Genomic DNA, 16,488 nt, shown 5'->3' on the forward strand with positions numbered 1-16,488 from the left:
GTTGAGGCTGCAAAGAGCCATGACTGTGTCACTGTACCCCAGCCTGCAAGAGTGGTGAGACTCTATCTCGAACAAGAACAACAAAAAAAAGACCTCTTACAAATGAATGAGAAAAAAGCAGATGACCTAATAGAAACTTAAGCAAAATGCTTAAACAGGCACCTCACAACAAAGTTTAGCCAAATGGCCAATGAAGAAAGATGCTCTATTTTATTAGTCATCAGACAAATATAAAAGAAAAATGCAATAACTTGATACAACCAAAATGAAAGTGACCATCAATAGCAAGTATTGACAAAATGTGGACTAACCGGAACTCTCATATATTGGTGGTATGAATGTTAACTGATACAATCATTTTTGAAAACTGGTAGTATCTAGTTTTTTTGAAACATACATACATACATGCACATATCATAATAATATATGCATATATCATATTATGCATATGATATATGCATATGTATCACACATCATAGTGTCAGCATTCAATACCACCAAATGCTGACAAGGATGTGGAGCAACAGGAACTCTCATTCACTGCTGATGGGAATACAAAATGGTACACTCGCTTGTCAAAGTTTTGCAGTTTCTTACAAAACTAAACATACTCTTATATGATCCAGCAGTTGTGTTCCTTGCTACTTATCCAAATGAGTAGAAAACATGTCCACACAAAAACCTGCACACAGATATTCACAGCAGCCTTATTCATAATTGCCAAAACGTGGAAGCAATCAAGATGTCTCTCAGTAGGTAAGTGGATAAACTGTAGTATAATTCAGACACTGGAATATTAATCAGAACTAAAAAATGAGCTAGCAAGTCATGAAAAGACATAGAACTTAAATGCTTATTACTATATAAAAGAAGCCAATCTGAAAAGGCTACATACTGTATGATTCCAACAATATGAAATTTTGAAAAAGCCAAAATTAGGGAGACAATGAAAAGTTGTTGCCAAAGGTTGAAGAGAAGGCAGAGATGAACAGGCAGAGCAGAGAGGGTTTTTAGGACACTGAAATATTCTATATATTATAATGGTAGTTTCATTACACATTGTCAAAATCCACTGAATATACACCACCAAGAGTGAATCCCAATGCAAACTATGGGCTTTGAGTGATAATGATGTGTCACTGTATGTTCATCAATTCTATCAAATGTTCCACACTAGTGTGAGATGTCGGTAGCAGGAGAGGCTGTGTGCGTAGACAGTTAAAGGGTATATGGGAACTCTCTCTTTTTACCTTCTAGTAAATTTTGTTGTAAACCTAAAACTCCTTTTTAAAAAATGAAGTCTTTTTTTTTTTTTTTTTTTTGAGATGGTATCTCACTCTGTCGCCCAGGCTGGAAGTACAGTGGCACGATCTCGGCTCACTGCAGCCTCCACCTCCCAGGTTCAAGTGATTCTCCTGCCTCAGCCTCCCGAGTAGCTGGGACCACACATGTGTGCCACCACGCCCAGCTAATTTTTGTACTTTTTAGTAGAGATGAGGTTTCACTATGTTGGCCAGGCTGGTCTCTAACTCCTGACCTCAAAGTGCTGGGATTACAGGTGTGAGTCACCGCGCCCAGCTGTGAAGTCTATTTTTGTTAATCTACCAAAGTACACACTTGAAATGTTTACAGTAAACTAAGTCATACTTCAATTGTAGAAAGAATCTAAGAAGAAAAAAAATTTTAAGTAATCTGTGATGGTACAAATTGGGATAGTGATTACCCTTGACAGAGGAAGGGAGTAGTTACCGGAAGAGGATAGGAAGAGGGATTCTTGGGGGCCGGAAATGTTATTTCTTGTTAGCTATTTCTGGTTACATAGGCATATTCACTTTGTAGAAAATTCATTTAGCCATACACTGAAGATTCATGTATTTTTCATTATTTATGTTATACTTTCATTATTATGTTATACTTTTATTCACATTTTAATGTGAATAAAAAATTCACATTAAAAAAAAGATACAATGGTAGCATGCCTGTAGTCCCAGCTACTTGGGAGGCTGAGGTGGATTGCTTGAGCCCAGGAGCTCTGGGCAGTACTGCATTATGCTGATCAGGTGTCCACACTAAATTCAGCATCAATATGGCAACCTCCCATGAACAAAGGACCATCAGGTTGCCAAAGGAGGAGTGAACTGGCCCAGGTTAGAAATGGAGCAGGTCAAAACTCCTGTGCTCATCAGCAGTGGGATCATGCCTGTCCCAATGTTTTGGGAGGCCAAGACGGGAAGATCACTTGATGCCAGAGGTTCAAACCCAGTTTGAGCAACATAGAGAGACCCCCATCTCTACAAAAAAAAAAAAAAAAAAAAAAAAAAAACTTTAAAATTTGCCAGGTGTGGTGGCATGCACCTGTAGTCCTAGCTGCTTCAGAGGCTCAGGCAGGAGGATCACTTAAGCCCAGGAGTTCGAGGTTGCAGTGAGCTATGATCCTGTCACTGCACTCTAGCCTCCTGGGCAACAGAGCGAGACCCTGTTGAGGGGAGAGGGGAGACGGGAAGGGAAGAAAAAAGAAAACAGAAAAGCAAAGCAAGAAACTGTCTTAAGCTGTCTATAATTCACCAGAAAGTACACTTAACCTGTCTAAAACAAATCATCCCTCTCACCACCCACTTACCATCTTCTAGTACAGATTCACTGAATCACTTCAACTTAAGAACTTCCGAAGCATAAACTTTCTCCTACTGAACAAAACAATGCATACCACTGACAGAGGGCACTACTGGTCGCTTCTCCAATTTCACTTTGGATTTGGGAATAGATGAATTCACAAATGACCTTTCATACCTACAGTTTGTAAGCGAAGGAACTTCTATACCCACTACAAGTGACCGACATCATCTTCCATCTGCAGTCCACGTCAGACCCTGCTGCTTCTCTTCTCCTTTACCACCACTCCCCACCATCCAATCTGTCGCTGCTCTTATATTTAAGCCCCCTCTTCATTCCCCACTGCCAGCCTACAATTATTTTCAGCACCCCACTGCTTCATTCTTCAGGGTTACTTTATCTAGGGTCCACAGGCTCCCACGGTCCATGAGCTAACTGGTTTCCTTTGTAATCACAGGTGTTTTATTTTATGCATTATTCTCAGAAGGGGTCCACAGACTTCACCAGGTTGCCAAAGGGATGCATGGTTCAAAAAGGTTTAATTGCTCTAACTGGTCTCTCTGCCTATACACTCCAATGAATCCTCCACATTAACTTTTTTGAAATATATTATAAATATCATGTTATCCATGCTTAAAATCTTTAAATGCTTCCCAGCTGCTTCCTGATCCTTAAGTTCAACAGTACAGCAATGAAGTATCTTCATAACTGGCCCCTGCTCATCTCCCTAGGTTTGTCTTGCCTCCTGCCATACCCTGCAGCTAACATACTGAGTTGTGTTTGCAATTCTCTTAATTCAGCACACTTTCCCATTCCTCTGTGCCTCTCTGTACAAGCTGTTCCCTCTGCCTAGAAATCCCCTCCTTACCATCTTCATGTGGTTAACTTCTGCTCATCTTTCATGCCTAGCTCAAGCCCAACTCATGAGAAGCTCTCCTGGCCACCCTCAGTTCCCAACTAGATAAGCTGCCCATTAGTGTTCTTCTCATAATACTCAGTGATCTCCCAGAGCACTTTTCTAACAGTGTTTTGTCAGTTTATTGATCCACCTCCCCTTCTAGACTGTGAGCTTTCTTAGGCAGAAGCCAGACCAAGGTATCCCTTGCCTAGCATAGCTCAAGACACAAGATAGAGTGCTTAACACTTGCTGGAAAAAGGACTGGCTCTGGAAAATGGCCAAAGGTTGGTCAGAAACTTCACCAATTAATGATGTGGCATCAGTCTGGAGATCACTATAAATGCAAATTGACCATATAAGGCAAGATAGTTGTGTATTTACTAATCTGCCACCAATGCTCCTTCTTTCAAGTTGGGAAGCTGGCCTTTAATGAATGTAATTACCATGACCAGGCTCTGTGGCAACGGCTTGACAGGCATCAGAGCTCACTAAATCGCAAAGCCAACTCTAAGATATTACTTTTTTAAAGATAAAGAGACAGAGAGGTAAACTCACATCTTTGGTGCCAATCCAGATCTTTGATTCCAAAACCCATGCCTAGCCACTTAGCTCAGTTGGTTTTCTGGAGGTAAGAGATCAGTATGCCCTTCATCTTCGGAGTTTTGGAGGAGTTTGGGATAGACGAGAGAGGGGGCCCTTCATCAGCCTCTCAGCAAATAAGAAAAGGTCCTATTCCCCAGGAAGTACTACTGCTAAATTATTTAAGATCTAATGTAACTTCCCCATATGTATTCACTGTAAAATGTTTTAAAAGAGAAGGGCTTGTATGAGTTGTTTTTCTAAGAACAGCAAGTTAAACAGACAATTGGCAAGACTATTCAATCCCCTACCAGGCATGGGGGGGAAAAGGTGAGAAGAAAAATCATTCCCAAGCAATGGAATTAACAGGTTGTGGCAATTCCAATAAAAGAAAGGTAGGTTGAGTCTCCATGGCCTGCTGCAAAGAGAAACCACGCAGCATTTTTCTTTAACTGGCTAAGAAGGTATAAAAGAAAGGTAGGTTGAGTCTCCATGGCCTGCTGCAAAGAGAAACCACACAGCATTTTTCTTTAACTGGCTAAGAAGGTACCTATGGTCTTAGCAGAAGAGCCCATGGGGTTCTAACATGATGGAACACCAATTTTGCTGAAAACTGCTGCTATTTCCACTAAACTTTAGTTTGGAATCTGTATCTCAGCTGTCATCCTGTGATCATTAGCACGTTCCTGTAAGGTCCCAGGGGACTCACATACCACACTTCAAGAAAAGACAGAACATCTCATTAACCCTAACCACCACCTTTTCATATTAATTACTCTAGCCTTACAGATGAGACCACCTCTCACAGATTGACTAAACAATGGTGGCCACAAAGCTACTTCATTCCCAATTATAATGCCACCATTCTACTGTCTTCCACGTGTCCCCATCCTCATCCCCCTTGCCCCAGTCTTTGCCTCTGACCACCTTCTGTGTCCTTTCCCTTCTAACTCACCTCCAAATCTGTAAATAGATCTCTGTCCAATGACTTTAATGCACCGCAACTTTAAACACAAACCCAACAGTCTATTTTTCCTGTCCCTAACTCCAACCAAAAACACACACAATGTAAAATTCTAATCTATTTAGAATGAAAACTACTCAGGCAAATTTGGTGGCTTTCAACTATCAGATTAGAATATATAATGCTAGAAAGTTTAAAACCAAGGGTAAGAAAATGCAGTCTGTAGGGACATACACTTCCAAAGATCAGGATTTTTGAGATCCCCTAAAGAGATCCTACTATACAAGAGTGCAGTACTCCACACATTGTCACTCAAGATTTTATCTGTCATTTGCAAAGACTTTTTCATTTAAGTCAAAGCAACTGTTCCTTAATAGATCCTGCTCAATATTCCCTGAAGAAGATGATTAGCCTTACAAATAAAATGCATGGTTTAAGCACATATTGGAAGTGCTACAGCATGGATGGGGTTGGGGGAACAGGGTGAGCTAGTTAACAGTGACTGATCCACAGAAACAGGGAACTCAGGCCTCAGAGACTACATGAACATGTTCTCCCAAATCAATAAAAAAATTAAAAGTTCCTACGTGCAAGTTATTTTTGTGGGTCAATATACAAAAACACTCCTCTATTTATTTTACTTTTATTTTATTTTTTTGAGCCGGAGTCTCACTCTATTGCCAAGGAGTGCAGTGGTGCAATCCTGGCTCACTGTAACCTCCACCTCCTGATTCAAGTGATTCTCCTGCCTCAGCTTCCCGAGTAGCTGGGATTACAGGTGCAGGCCATTAAGCCCGGCTAATTTCTGTATTTTTAGTAGAGATGGGGTTTTACCATGTTGTCCAGGCTGGTCTCGAACTCCTGACCTCAGGTGATCTGCCCACCTCAGCCACCAAAGTGCTGGGATTACAGGCATGAGCCACCAAGTCTGGCATCCTCCACTTTTTTTTTTTTAAGCAACAAAGTCTGATTATGTCACCCAGGCTGGAGTGCAGTGGCTATTTACAGGCTCAAATCCACTGCTAATCAGTCCACAGAACAGTTCTCCACTTGTAAAGGTAAGAGAATACCTTTAAGTTATATTAAAAAGAAAAAGCAAACTAAACTGCATGCAGTAAAGTCAAACAATGTAAAGATTTTGTATGTACGGGCAAAGTTTCACACATGAACACATAAAGACTTGAAAAACCTGGTTTTTTAGATTTCAGCAACAACTGAAGAAAAACAGTAATACCATCCAGGCCAGGCGCAGTGGCTCACGCCTGTAATCCCAGCACTTTGGGAGGCAGAGGCAGGCAGATCACAAGGTCAGGAGATCGAGACCACCCTGGCTAACATGGTGAAACCCCATCTCTACTAAAAATGCAAGAAATTAGCCAGACATGGTGGCGCGCACCTGTAGTCCCAGCTACTAGGGAGGCTGAGGCAGGAAAATCGGCTTGAATCAGGGAGGTGGAGGTTGCAGTGAGCCAAGATCACACCACTGCACTCCAGCCTGGGCAACAGAGTGAGACTCCATCTTAAAAAAAAAAAAAAAAGAAAAAGAAAAGAAAAGAAAAAGAGTAATACCATCCATGCCTCCCTAGGCACAGAAACCAAGAAATCATAAATCCAAAAACAATTCACATTGAAATCACCATACCTTCTCCTACCTCTGGTTTATTTTTTATTATTTATTGCTAGTTAATACTCTTATGACTAGTTTAAGAATAACTATACTATTCAATGTACTTTATGTGTCGCATTCATAAATCTTTTCAGGAGATGATTTTGCCAGCCCATTTTTTCTGCCGAAAGCATCCTAGAAAGGGCTGCCTTTAAAAAAATGATGATCTGAAATAGATAAAAGCTTTCGAAGCACAGAAGTGACAGCAAAGTCCACCACCCACTCCGTGTTCCCCAACTTCCTGCCTCCACTCTTCCAGTTAGGTACCATAAGCCACAGAAAATTTTTTTTACTTTCTTGTAAAAAATAAATGAATAAAATCAAGTGCCTGGACAAAGAAGCTGACCATGGGAAGAGTATTTGTGATATTCTTGAATGGTCAGAATGCTTCCCCTTCCAGGAAGCGTGGCTATAAGCGTGATTATTTTATGCAAATGCACTTCAACTTGTCAGTGTGTAAGAGTCCAAGAAGCAGGTAAGACATCAACAGCTGTTACTCCACACCACTCCACTTCAGCAGAAATAAATGAGAAAAGACACTCCCAAAAAGGTCCTAAGTACATCACCAACCTCACTCTACCAGGTAGTTACTAAAGCTTCAGTGAAGCTAACTAGAGCTTATTCACACCTGGAAACAAAATGCTCTGGTGTGGCTTGGCCCTCCTCTTCCATCCAAGGCCAGAGTGGTAGCAAGCAGCATCAATGACCTCTCCCAGGACATTCTTCTACCCTAATAAACTCGAACTTGCCTATGATATGGGACATCTGGTACAGCTAAATGAACAGATGTAGTTAGCTAGTACATCATCCCTCCTTAACAGCTGTAGCCACTTCAGGTACCCGGCACTGTTAGCAGCTCTGTCCCTCAGCCTCACGGACGACATGCATTTTCATTCACCTGTGCCATTCTATTAGACTGGTGCATCACAGATCAGTTTGGTTTTGCCCGTTACTGCTGGAAATTCCAATACACTCCACCTTTCTCTATATATAGTAACCTGAATTTACCAGAAAATCCAATCCACTTATCCCTAATCACATATAAAAACCTGCCATGAGATTTACATTTGTGAAAACAAATATTTTTCCTCCACAAAAGTCATAAAAGCTAACTAGAGCCTATCTACAACCTATCAACTTTCTAAAAGGTGAGTAGCTGCAAAAATCCTTTGAACCAAAAAGAAACTGATTGTTAGACCAACACCTCCTTGTATAAGCCGTACAGGCTGCCAGTTTAACAGTGCTAAAAGAGCTAAAATGGCTGACTCAAAAGTAACACTTCAAAAAAGGTTCAAATTACAGACTACATTTTAATTCCCATTACTGAAATTTTAATTCCCATTCCTAACCAAAGGAGCACTTCCCAGTACTCTGGATTAACAATAGCATTGCTTCTCCCAGTGGAAATAAACAACGTTAGGGCTGGAAAGAAATTTAGAGCTAAATTAGCTAAGTGCCTCATGTTCAGAATGTAAGAAAAAAAGGGATCTAGAGAGCCCACAAGAAAACAGGCTTGAAAACTCTGGCTGCCCATCAGTCAATATTCTAGAACAGCACTGTCCAACATAACTTTCTTTTTTTTTTTTTTTTTTTTTGAGACGGAGTCTTGCTCTGTCACCCAGGCTGGAGTGCAGTGGCCAGATCTCAGTTCACTGCAAGCTCCGCCTCCCGGGTTTACACCGTTCTCCTGCCTCAGCCTCCCGAGTAGCTGGGACTACAGGCGCCCGCCACCTCGCCCGGCTAGTTTTTTTTTTTGTATTTTTTAGTAGAGACGGGGTTTCACCGTGTTAGCCGGGATCGTCTCTCGATCTCCTGGCCTCGTGATCCGCCCATCTCGGCCTCCCAAAGTGCTGGGATTACAGGCTTGAGCCACCGCGCCCAGCCAAAAATGTTCTATATCTGTGTTCCTCAATAGGGTAATCACTAGTTACTGAGCTAGCGAGTACTTAAAAGTAGCTACAGTGACTGAGGAACTAAATTTTTTAACTTTAATCTGAATTTAAACTGCTACTTACAGCTAATGGCTACCATACTGGGCAGTGCCATTCTAGAATACAGTTTTAGATTCTGACTAGTAGACACCTTTTTTTTTTGTTTGTTTGTTTGTTTGAGACACAGTCTTACTCCGTTGCCCAGACTGGAGTACAGTGGCACGATCTCAGCTCACTACAACCTCCACCTCCTGGATTCAAGCGATTCTCCTGCCTCAGCCTCCCAAGCAGCTGAGACTACAGGTGTGTGCCACCACGCTGTTAATTTTTTTATTTTTGGTACAGACAGGGTTTCACCATGTTGTTCAGTCTGGTCTCAAACTCCTGACCTCAAGTGATCCTCCCGCCTCGGCCTGGCAAAGTGCTGGGATTACAGCCATGAGCCACAGCACCCGGCCAAGACACTTTAAACAAAGTTCCTTAACCTCCTTTTCTGCATATGACACAGGAAATGTCTTATGTTTAAATATCTCACTCAGCAATGTAATCTTGTTACACAGGGACCCAGTCCAGAGCAGGATCACTGTTCCTCCCAAACCCTAGAAAAACTGAGTAACATCAGTGTCATCCCCACAGTTGGAATGAAGGCCCTCTTTTGAAAACCTCTCTGACACAAAGTCCCACGAAATCCAAAAAGCCAGAATCTGAACGATTTTGCGAGCATTGCATTACAAGTACTGGGTCAAGACCAATCACTTCCTTCAAGTAGTTTTGCTAAGATATCAACCTTAACCTTTCTTCAAAAACAGAAAAGAATTCCTTTTTTTTTTTTTTTTTTTTTGCAGGGGAAGGAACTTTGATAGGCTCTGCTTCCAGCCTCAGCCACAAAGCCATGCAGCCCTGCCAGTCACAGGCCTGCGTGAAAAAGAAAATAAGAATATTTAACCTCAATTTTGATCTATGATTATTGCAGGAATTCAAAATATTACATCACTTTGCATGGACAGAACCTCCCTATGACCTAATAAAAAATCCAAATGATATTAGTTCTCACTGTCTAAGTATTCTGTTCTAAATAAATAATCTTTTTATATACTATTCTTGGTTTCTTTTTAAGGACTTCATTCTTTTCAAATGATTCTTAGTTCTCTGATTTTTAGAGCAAGGAAAGGTTAATTTGTGAAAACTAATGTTAATTTTGATACTATTAAGGATTATAAAGAGATTCTTAGTCAAAACTGTTCAGTATGATTTAAAGTTTAGAATTCTCTTCCATTTTGGAAAGGAGGGGAAGAGTGGGAGATGGAAAATGGAGAAGAGATGATAAAACCAAAAGAGCCATATGCTAACTGGACCTAACTCTAAAAAGCTATTGCCTCAAACCAACAGAAAGAAGACTATGTTTGTTTAAATTAAAAAAGAAAAAAAATTATTTCCCTGTGTTCCATCACATCAAAGGCACAAATTTCCTATTTTCTGAATCCCCCAAACGTAATCAGGAAAATAGGGCAAGTAGATAAATGAACCGACAATGAATACTTAACTTAAATCATGTTTTATCTTCAGAGGCACACAATACTCAAAAATGCAAAGTAAAACTCCACAAGCAAAATTTTTTGTTTTTTAAGAGAATGTTTAAGGGGGTTTTATAATCAAGGGATAAGTAGTGACATCAATGGAATGAACATTCTACTGATTAGTGATTCATACTGTGTTCACATGATCTTGAATGCCCAGGTTAAGCTGGCTGAAGTGTGGCAACATGTTACAATTGTGAGACTGTGACTGAAGAGGCAAAATGAATGTGAAGTCCACACACTGTGAGGAGCCAAGCACACTAGCTAGATAATTTAGACAGTGACAGTAACAGAATTGATGTTCTACAGCAATTCACTAAGGCTAGGCTCAGAGGGAAAAAATATATGTATTGATTCTAAACTAGTCAGTATCTTATGACTGCCAAAAATAAGGCGGAATAAAACAAATCCTGTTATGTTTTCAATCAACTTTCTACTAGTAGCGATTTCAGAAATGAAATTTATTTTAGGAGATTACCCCTATCCTTATCTCCACCCATCTCTATCTTAAAGTACATCTCATATCCAGCCAATATAGTTTGTAGGCAAAATGCTTCAACAGACATGATTATAAAAATGAAATAGTAACAAAATCTATTTCCCTAAAGGAACCCATGTGATATGTCTGTCATGACTTGTTAGAAGACCTTCTTTTTTAAAATCAAAACAATGAATAGTTTACCTAATAAGCCCCATATTTAACTATTCCATTATTCCCTAAATACCAGACTGAATGCTTATATCTACTACGCTTTAAGCTTATTTACAAAATAGTAATTCCCAAGGTTTCCGTATGTCATTATGAGGTTATCTCCAATTGTGAAAGCAAAATATCAATAGTAATTATATTTCTGTACTTAAATAAAATTAGAAAACACTTCCGTCTTCCATCCTAATTATCCTGTTATCCTGTAATACACATACTATATTCTTATACTTATTTTTCTTCCTATCTTTTCTGTAATAGTCTAGGTCTTCATATTTGTGAGGAATCTACATGCCTCAGCACTTTTTAAATGTCTAAATAATTTAAAATGCAGCTTCAACAAATACCAGTTATATCTGCATAGTTTAAGTGTTTTCATGTATCTGTATATTTCAACTAAAGAAAATGTACTAATTGACTATTTCATTTCAGATACAACAATTATCAACAAATACGTTTTTTGCCTGAGTACTGAATGCCTAAAATGAGCCAAGAAAATGTTCATATTTCACTGAAAGTTTTAAGTCCATGTCTCGAGGAAAAATTTGTTTTAATCCTAAAAATATGATGTTAATATATATACCGGCTACAAGTGGTGGCTCACGCCTGTAATCCCAGCACTTTGGGAGGCTGAGGGGGGCGGATCACCTGAGGTCGGGAGTTCGAGAACAGCCTCCCCCAACTCTACTAAAAATAAAATTAGCTGGGTGTGGTGGCACATGCCTGTAATCCCAGCTAATCGGGAGGCTGAAGCAGGAGAATCACTTGAACTCGGGAGGCAGAGGTTGCGGTGAGCCGAGATCGCGCCATTGCACTCCAGCCTGGGCAACAAGAGTGAAACTCCCTCTCAAAAAAAACAAAACAAAAAAATATATATGTAATACAAACAACTTGTAACGTTATTATCAACTTCATTATCAACTGGTTAATATTCAACAATTTCCATGGTAGCAAAGTTTCCCAGTGGAGATGGTCTCTATAAAATAACTTAATTACCTATACACAATTATACAACATAAGCCAAGAGGGAGAGAACTGGAAACTAAGTGTTACAAGCACTAATGCATTTGAATTGTACACTCCTCTTGGCATTCTTCTTTAACTGCATTTTCACAAGAGAATGCAGTTAAAGCTCTCCTATTCAACCAAGCCCCACTGATTAGTGTCCTGACTGGGCAATGCTGGGCAGCAAGTCCTGCAGCCTGAGTCACTGGAAAGAGCAGCAATCCTAAAGGAACTGCCGTTAGTCTGCTGGTGCCAGAACATTCTGCTGAAAGGCTCCTCAGCAAAGGGCTGGGTGTGGGCCCTGGCTAGCTGATTTTAGACCTAGAGCTTCCAAGGAGTGCAATGCCGCACAAAATTTTTTAGAACATATTCACCTTTATTTTCATGAAGGGAAAAGGCAAAAGATACCTCCTGAATGGCTCTCTATTCTCCCCAGCCATTACACTGGTTCATGCCACAACCATGGCAAATCTGGACTTGGCGACATTCCACGAAAACACATACATCACATTCATACAGACACACAGAATCATACCCACACACCCAGGCTACTCTCAAGAACAACCAATAATCTTTCACGTTAAAGATATACATCACTCCCCGATCAAAGTTCTTGAGTAGCTCCTCACTGCACTCAGGATAAAAGTCCAAAGTCCTCAGCATTACCTATGAGGGCCTTGTATCACCAATTCCTCTCAATCCTCCAGCCTTATCTCTAGATTGTGATCCCCCTTCACAATCTACCAACAGACCCAACAAACCTGTTCCTCAAATGCGTAGTGCTCTCACTCACATCCCGGCCTTCACCCACGTTAGTCCCACTGCCTGAAAGGAATATTTGTTTCCATACTCTCCTTCTACCCTTCCTGCAGGTCTAGGCAAAAGTGTCACTTTCTCCAGGCTACCTTCCTCTACCTCCACCCCAGCTAGGGTAGGTGCCCCTCCCATACAGCACCTGTAAAATGTATTGCAACTGTCAGTTTACTTCCCTGTGCCCCCTGACCCAGAGTATGGGGCCAGCACCTCCTTGCCCACCATTATATCACAGGCATTCAAATATTTGTTAAATATATTCTAAGTTTACATAATATGAATGTGGCCCATGCAGTAAGGGAAACATGTTCAAAGTCGGTTATGATACAATGGAAACAAGGCAGCAATTTTGTTATGCTTTGGTATAAAATACAAACTACACAATTGTATATAAAAGTCCTTAGGAAAGGTTCAAACATTGCACCAAAAAGAACACTTTTCACCATAAAAATATTAGTTTTGTGGTCACTACTCCTGCTAGGTAAATTGCAGTTCATAAAAAGTATCAGAGTGAAAGTATCTAAAAAGCAGCCCTGGTTGCTTACAGGTCAAGTACAACATTAGTGTAACTTTTCCTATCTGCTGCCACCAAACTCTCTGGGCATTATCAGAACCCTACCGGCTAAAGGTAAAAAGCTGGCTGGACGTGGTGGCTCATGCCTGTTATAAACAAAAGACCTCTGAAACTTTCAACATTACCCTATGACAGAAAAATGATTTACTATTTACTATTTACAGTCACTCATTATTTACAATCATTTCGTTTACTGATTTACTTTTTCAAGGCACGGTTTCACTTTGTCACCCAGGCCGGAAAGCAAGTCACGCAATCATGGTTCACTGTAGCCTCAAATTCCTGGGCTCAAGTGATCCTCCTGCCTCAGCCTCTCAAGTAGGTTGGTCCACAGGTATGCACAAACACACCCGGATAATTTAAAACTTTTTTAGAGACAACATCTTGCTGTTGCTCAGGTTGGTCTCAAACTCCTGGGCTCAAGTGATCCTCCTACTTTGTCCTTTTGTTTGGCCTACAGTCATTAATGATGATAATCATCATCATTATTTAAAATGTGTAAAATTGGCCGGATGAAGTGACTCACACCTGTAATCCCAGCACTTTGGGAGTCCAAGGCAGGCAGATCACCTGAGGTCAGGAGTTTGAGACCACCTTAGCCAAGATGGCGAAATCCTATCTCTCCTAAAAAATACAAAAATTAGCCGGGCATGGTGGTGTGCACCTGTAGTACCAGCTACTTAGGAGATTGAGGCAGGAGAATTGCTTGAACCCGGGAGGTGCAGGCTGCAGTGAACCGAGATCACGCCACTGCACTCCAGCCTGGGCAAAAGAGCAGGACTCCGTCTCAAAAATAAACAAACAAATAAATAAATGTAAAACGCTATTCCATTTCCTTAATCTCTAAGCCTTGATATAAGTCTTTCAATAAAGATTCCATTCATAATAGTCCGAAGGACATAAACGTGTTGCCAGGAGAGAGACCTGATACATCCTGAGCATTAGCTGCCACTCGCAGCAACTTTCTTCAGGACACATGTCTTATAATGAGTTACAATCTGAGGCTTGTGACACAAGATTTTTCCAGGGCAGCAGACTGATGTCATAAACATGATGGTACTAAGCACTCTAAAGAGCTCACCAGCTCCACCCTACACTCCCTGTGTGAAGGGGCAAATTATCCACCCTAAGCCTCAGTTTCCCCATTTAATAATGAGATAATGGTTCCTACCTTGCAAGATTCTTGTGGGAATTAGACAGTCCATGAAAGCACTTCACAGGCAAACCAATTATTTTCAAATAAAAATGAAGGGAAGAATAGAAATATTTTCACATTTTTAGGACTTTACACATGCCATAACTTTTTGACTAATATCCTTCCACAGGGAAATTTTCGAGAGAGAAAGTCAGAAAAATGAGAAAATGAAAATCCACTTCTTTGTCATAACCTTGAGATACGACAGCTTCCACAGAAGTTCACATTAAGATCCACTTTCTAATCTTTCTCTGCACTCCCAAAATTACCCTTAATTTCTGTTAACCATTCCTACAATATGGGAGATAGCAAAGGGAAACCACTTCCATACTTCTTCCCAAGATGTCCTCACCAGAAACAATCTTCCTTCCTGCCTCTGTGTCTCCAAATATACTGAATCTTTCAAAAAATAAAACTAAAACAAAACGATAAAAGATAAAAAGGACTCAAATCACAAAAGCCGGCCTTTAAAGTCTCCAGCTTTCTTACTGCAGAACTACAGTCATGTGGTATGATGCAGGCACCTGTTAGGTGGCAATCCATGAAGCTTAAAGTGTTACCACGAGAATTTAAACTGTAATGGGGGGAGGAAGAGGGAGCTGATTTCCCACCTCACTTTTTTTTTCGCCCTAACACATGATGGCCAAACAATATACGCTATCCACTGTGAACATTTTTATTATTTTTACTTAAATTGAGAAAGAGGGGAATTTGAGAACCAATTGAGGAAACTGGATCTCATATTCCCCAATCCAGGCTGACTTCAGGTTTTGTGTGGTTTTCTTCTTCCTTTTTGACAAGGGAATTTTACAAATCTCCTGAAACGTGTTTTACATAAAGGTGAGACCTCAACAGTCTTATAACTTTACCCCAGCCTGGTTCTGGACTCGGTTTTTACAAACGGGTGACGTGAGAATAGCTTCCTAAAAGCAAATGGGGCACTGGGATATAATCTAGGAAGTGATGATGCAAGTCTCCGGAGGACGGGGAGGAGGGGAGGTGAAAAAGTCAGAGGAAATACCCTCCTAATGCCTGGGCACCAACTCAAGCCCCGGGAGGGAGGAAGGGCTGGCTTCCACATGCCCAGGGAAGGGGCACTCCTGCTCCTCCCGGAGCGGTCAACGCCGCCCCCTCATCCCTCCCCGCCGCCCTGCCCCCCTCACCCGTGGCCCAGGAGGCCCCCGTGGGCCCCAGCTTCAGGCTGGCGGGTCCCAAAGGGTGGCAACGCACCCCCGGAAGGGCCTTCTCTGCCCACCCCCAGCTCCCCACCCGGCATCCCTCCCCGGAACGCGACCCCCACCCCCTCCCCGTAGGCCCGGGCTGGGCCCAGCCTCCAGGGTTCCGGCATCCCGGGCCCCGCGGCCTGCCCAGGCAGCCCTGGCGTCCGCGCCCCCGGCCCCCGCCCCCACCCGGCCGGGCACTTACCCCCAGAAGCCGCAGGGACAGCGAGGCGGCAGGCTGGGCGCTTTGCTGCGCTCGCTCCCAGCGTCTCCCATGGTGCTCGGCGGCGGCGGAGCTCGGCGGCGGCAGCGGTGGCGGCGGCTGGGCCCGGGCCCCGCTCTGAGGAGGAGGTGGCGGCGGCGTCGGGGGGCTCGGGGCGGGGGGAGGGGGAGGGAGCGGGCGCGCGGGCGGGCGCGAGTCCGGGGCTCGGAGCCGGGATTCCAGGCCGGTCAGCTGGAGGCGGGCCGCACCACTCGGCCTGCGGAGACGGGGGGGCCGGGGAGGTGCGGAGAGGAGAAGGAGGGAGCCGAGGAGGAGGGGCGTGCGGACGCACCGAGGACCGCGGGGGAGGAGGGACACCGACGCCCTCGACGGCTCCCACCGCCGCTCCCCAGCCAGAGCGATGTCCCGTGCGGTGGCGCGGGGAAGGACCGGAGGTCCCCGCCGGCTCCGGAGTCGCAGCGGCCGCTGTGAAGCCCCGAGCCCTGCTGGCTCCGTAACACCGGCCCCTCCCCCGGAGGCTGCGC

At 42.7% G+C, this 16,488-nt stretch overlaps 1 protein-coding gene across 4 annotated transcripts in view; it reads right to left on the reverse strand.

Moving 5' to 3' along the window:
• The window catches only part of LOC105474551 (zinc finger AN1-type containing 3), a 335,383-nt gene extending 319,149 nt beyond the window's left edge, over window positions 1-16,234 (reverse strand). For 2 of the 4 annotated variants that reach the window (XM_071096015.1, XM_011729335.2), the window contains exon 1: window positions 15,947-16,234. In XM_071096015.1, coding sequence (XP_070952116.1) covers window positions 15,947-16,017 — 71 coding nt within the window. In that variant the 5' untranslated portion in view covers window positions 16,018-16,234. The remainder of the gene's footprint in view (window positions 1-15,946) is intronic. The other 2 variants (XM_071096012.1, XM_071096013.1) reach the window with 2 other exon arrangements.
• Between the last annotated feature and the right edge of the window lie 254 nt (window positions 16,235-16,488).

The sequence above is a fragment of the Macaca nemestrina genome, chromosome 5 (genome assembly GCF_043159975.1).
Source record: "Macaca nemestrina isolate mMacNem1 chromosome 5, mMacNem.hap1, whole genome shotgun sequence".
NCBI lineage: Eukaryota > Metazoa > Chordata > Mammalia > Primates > Cercopithecidae > Macaca > Macaca nemestrina.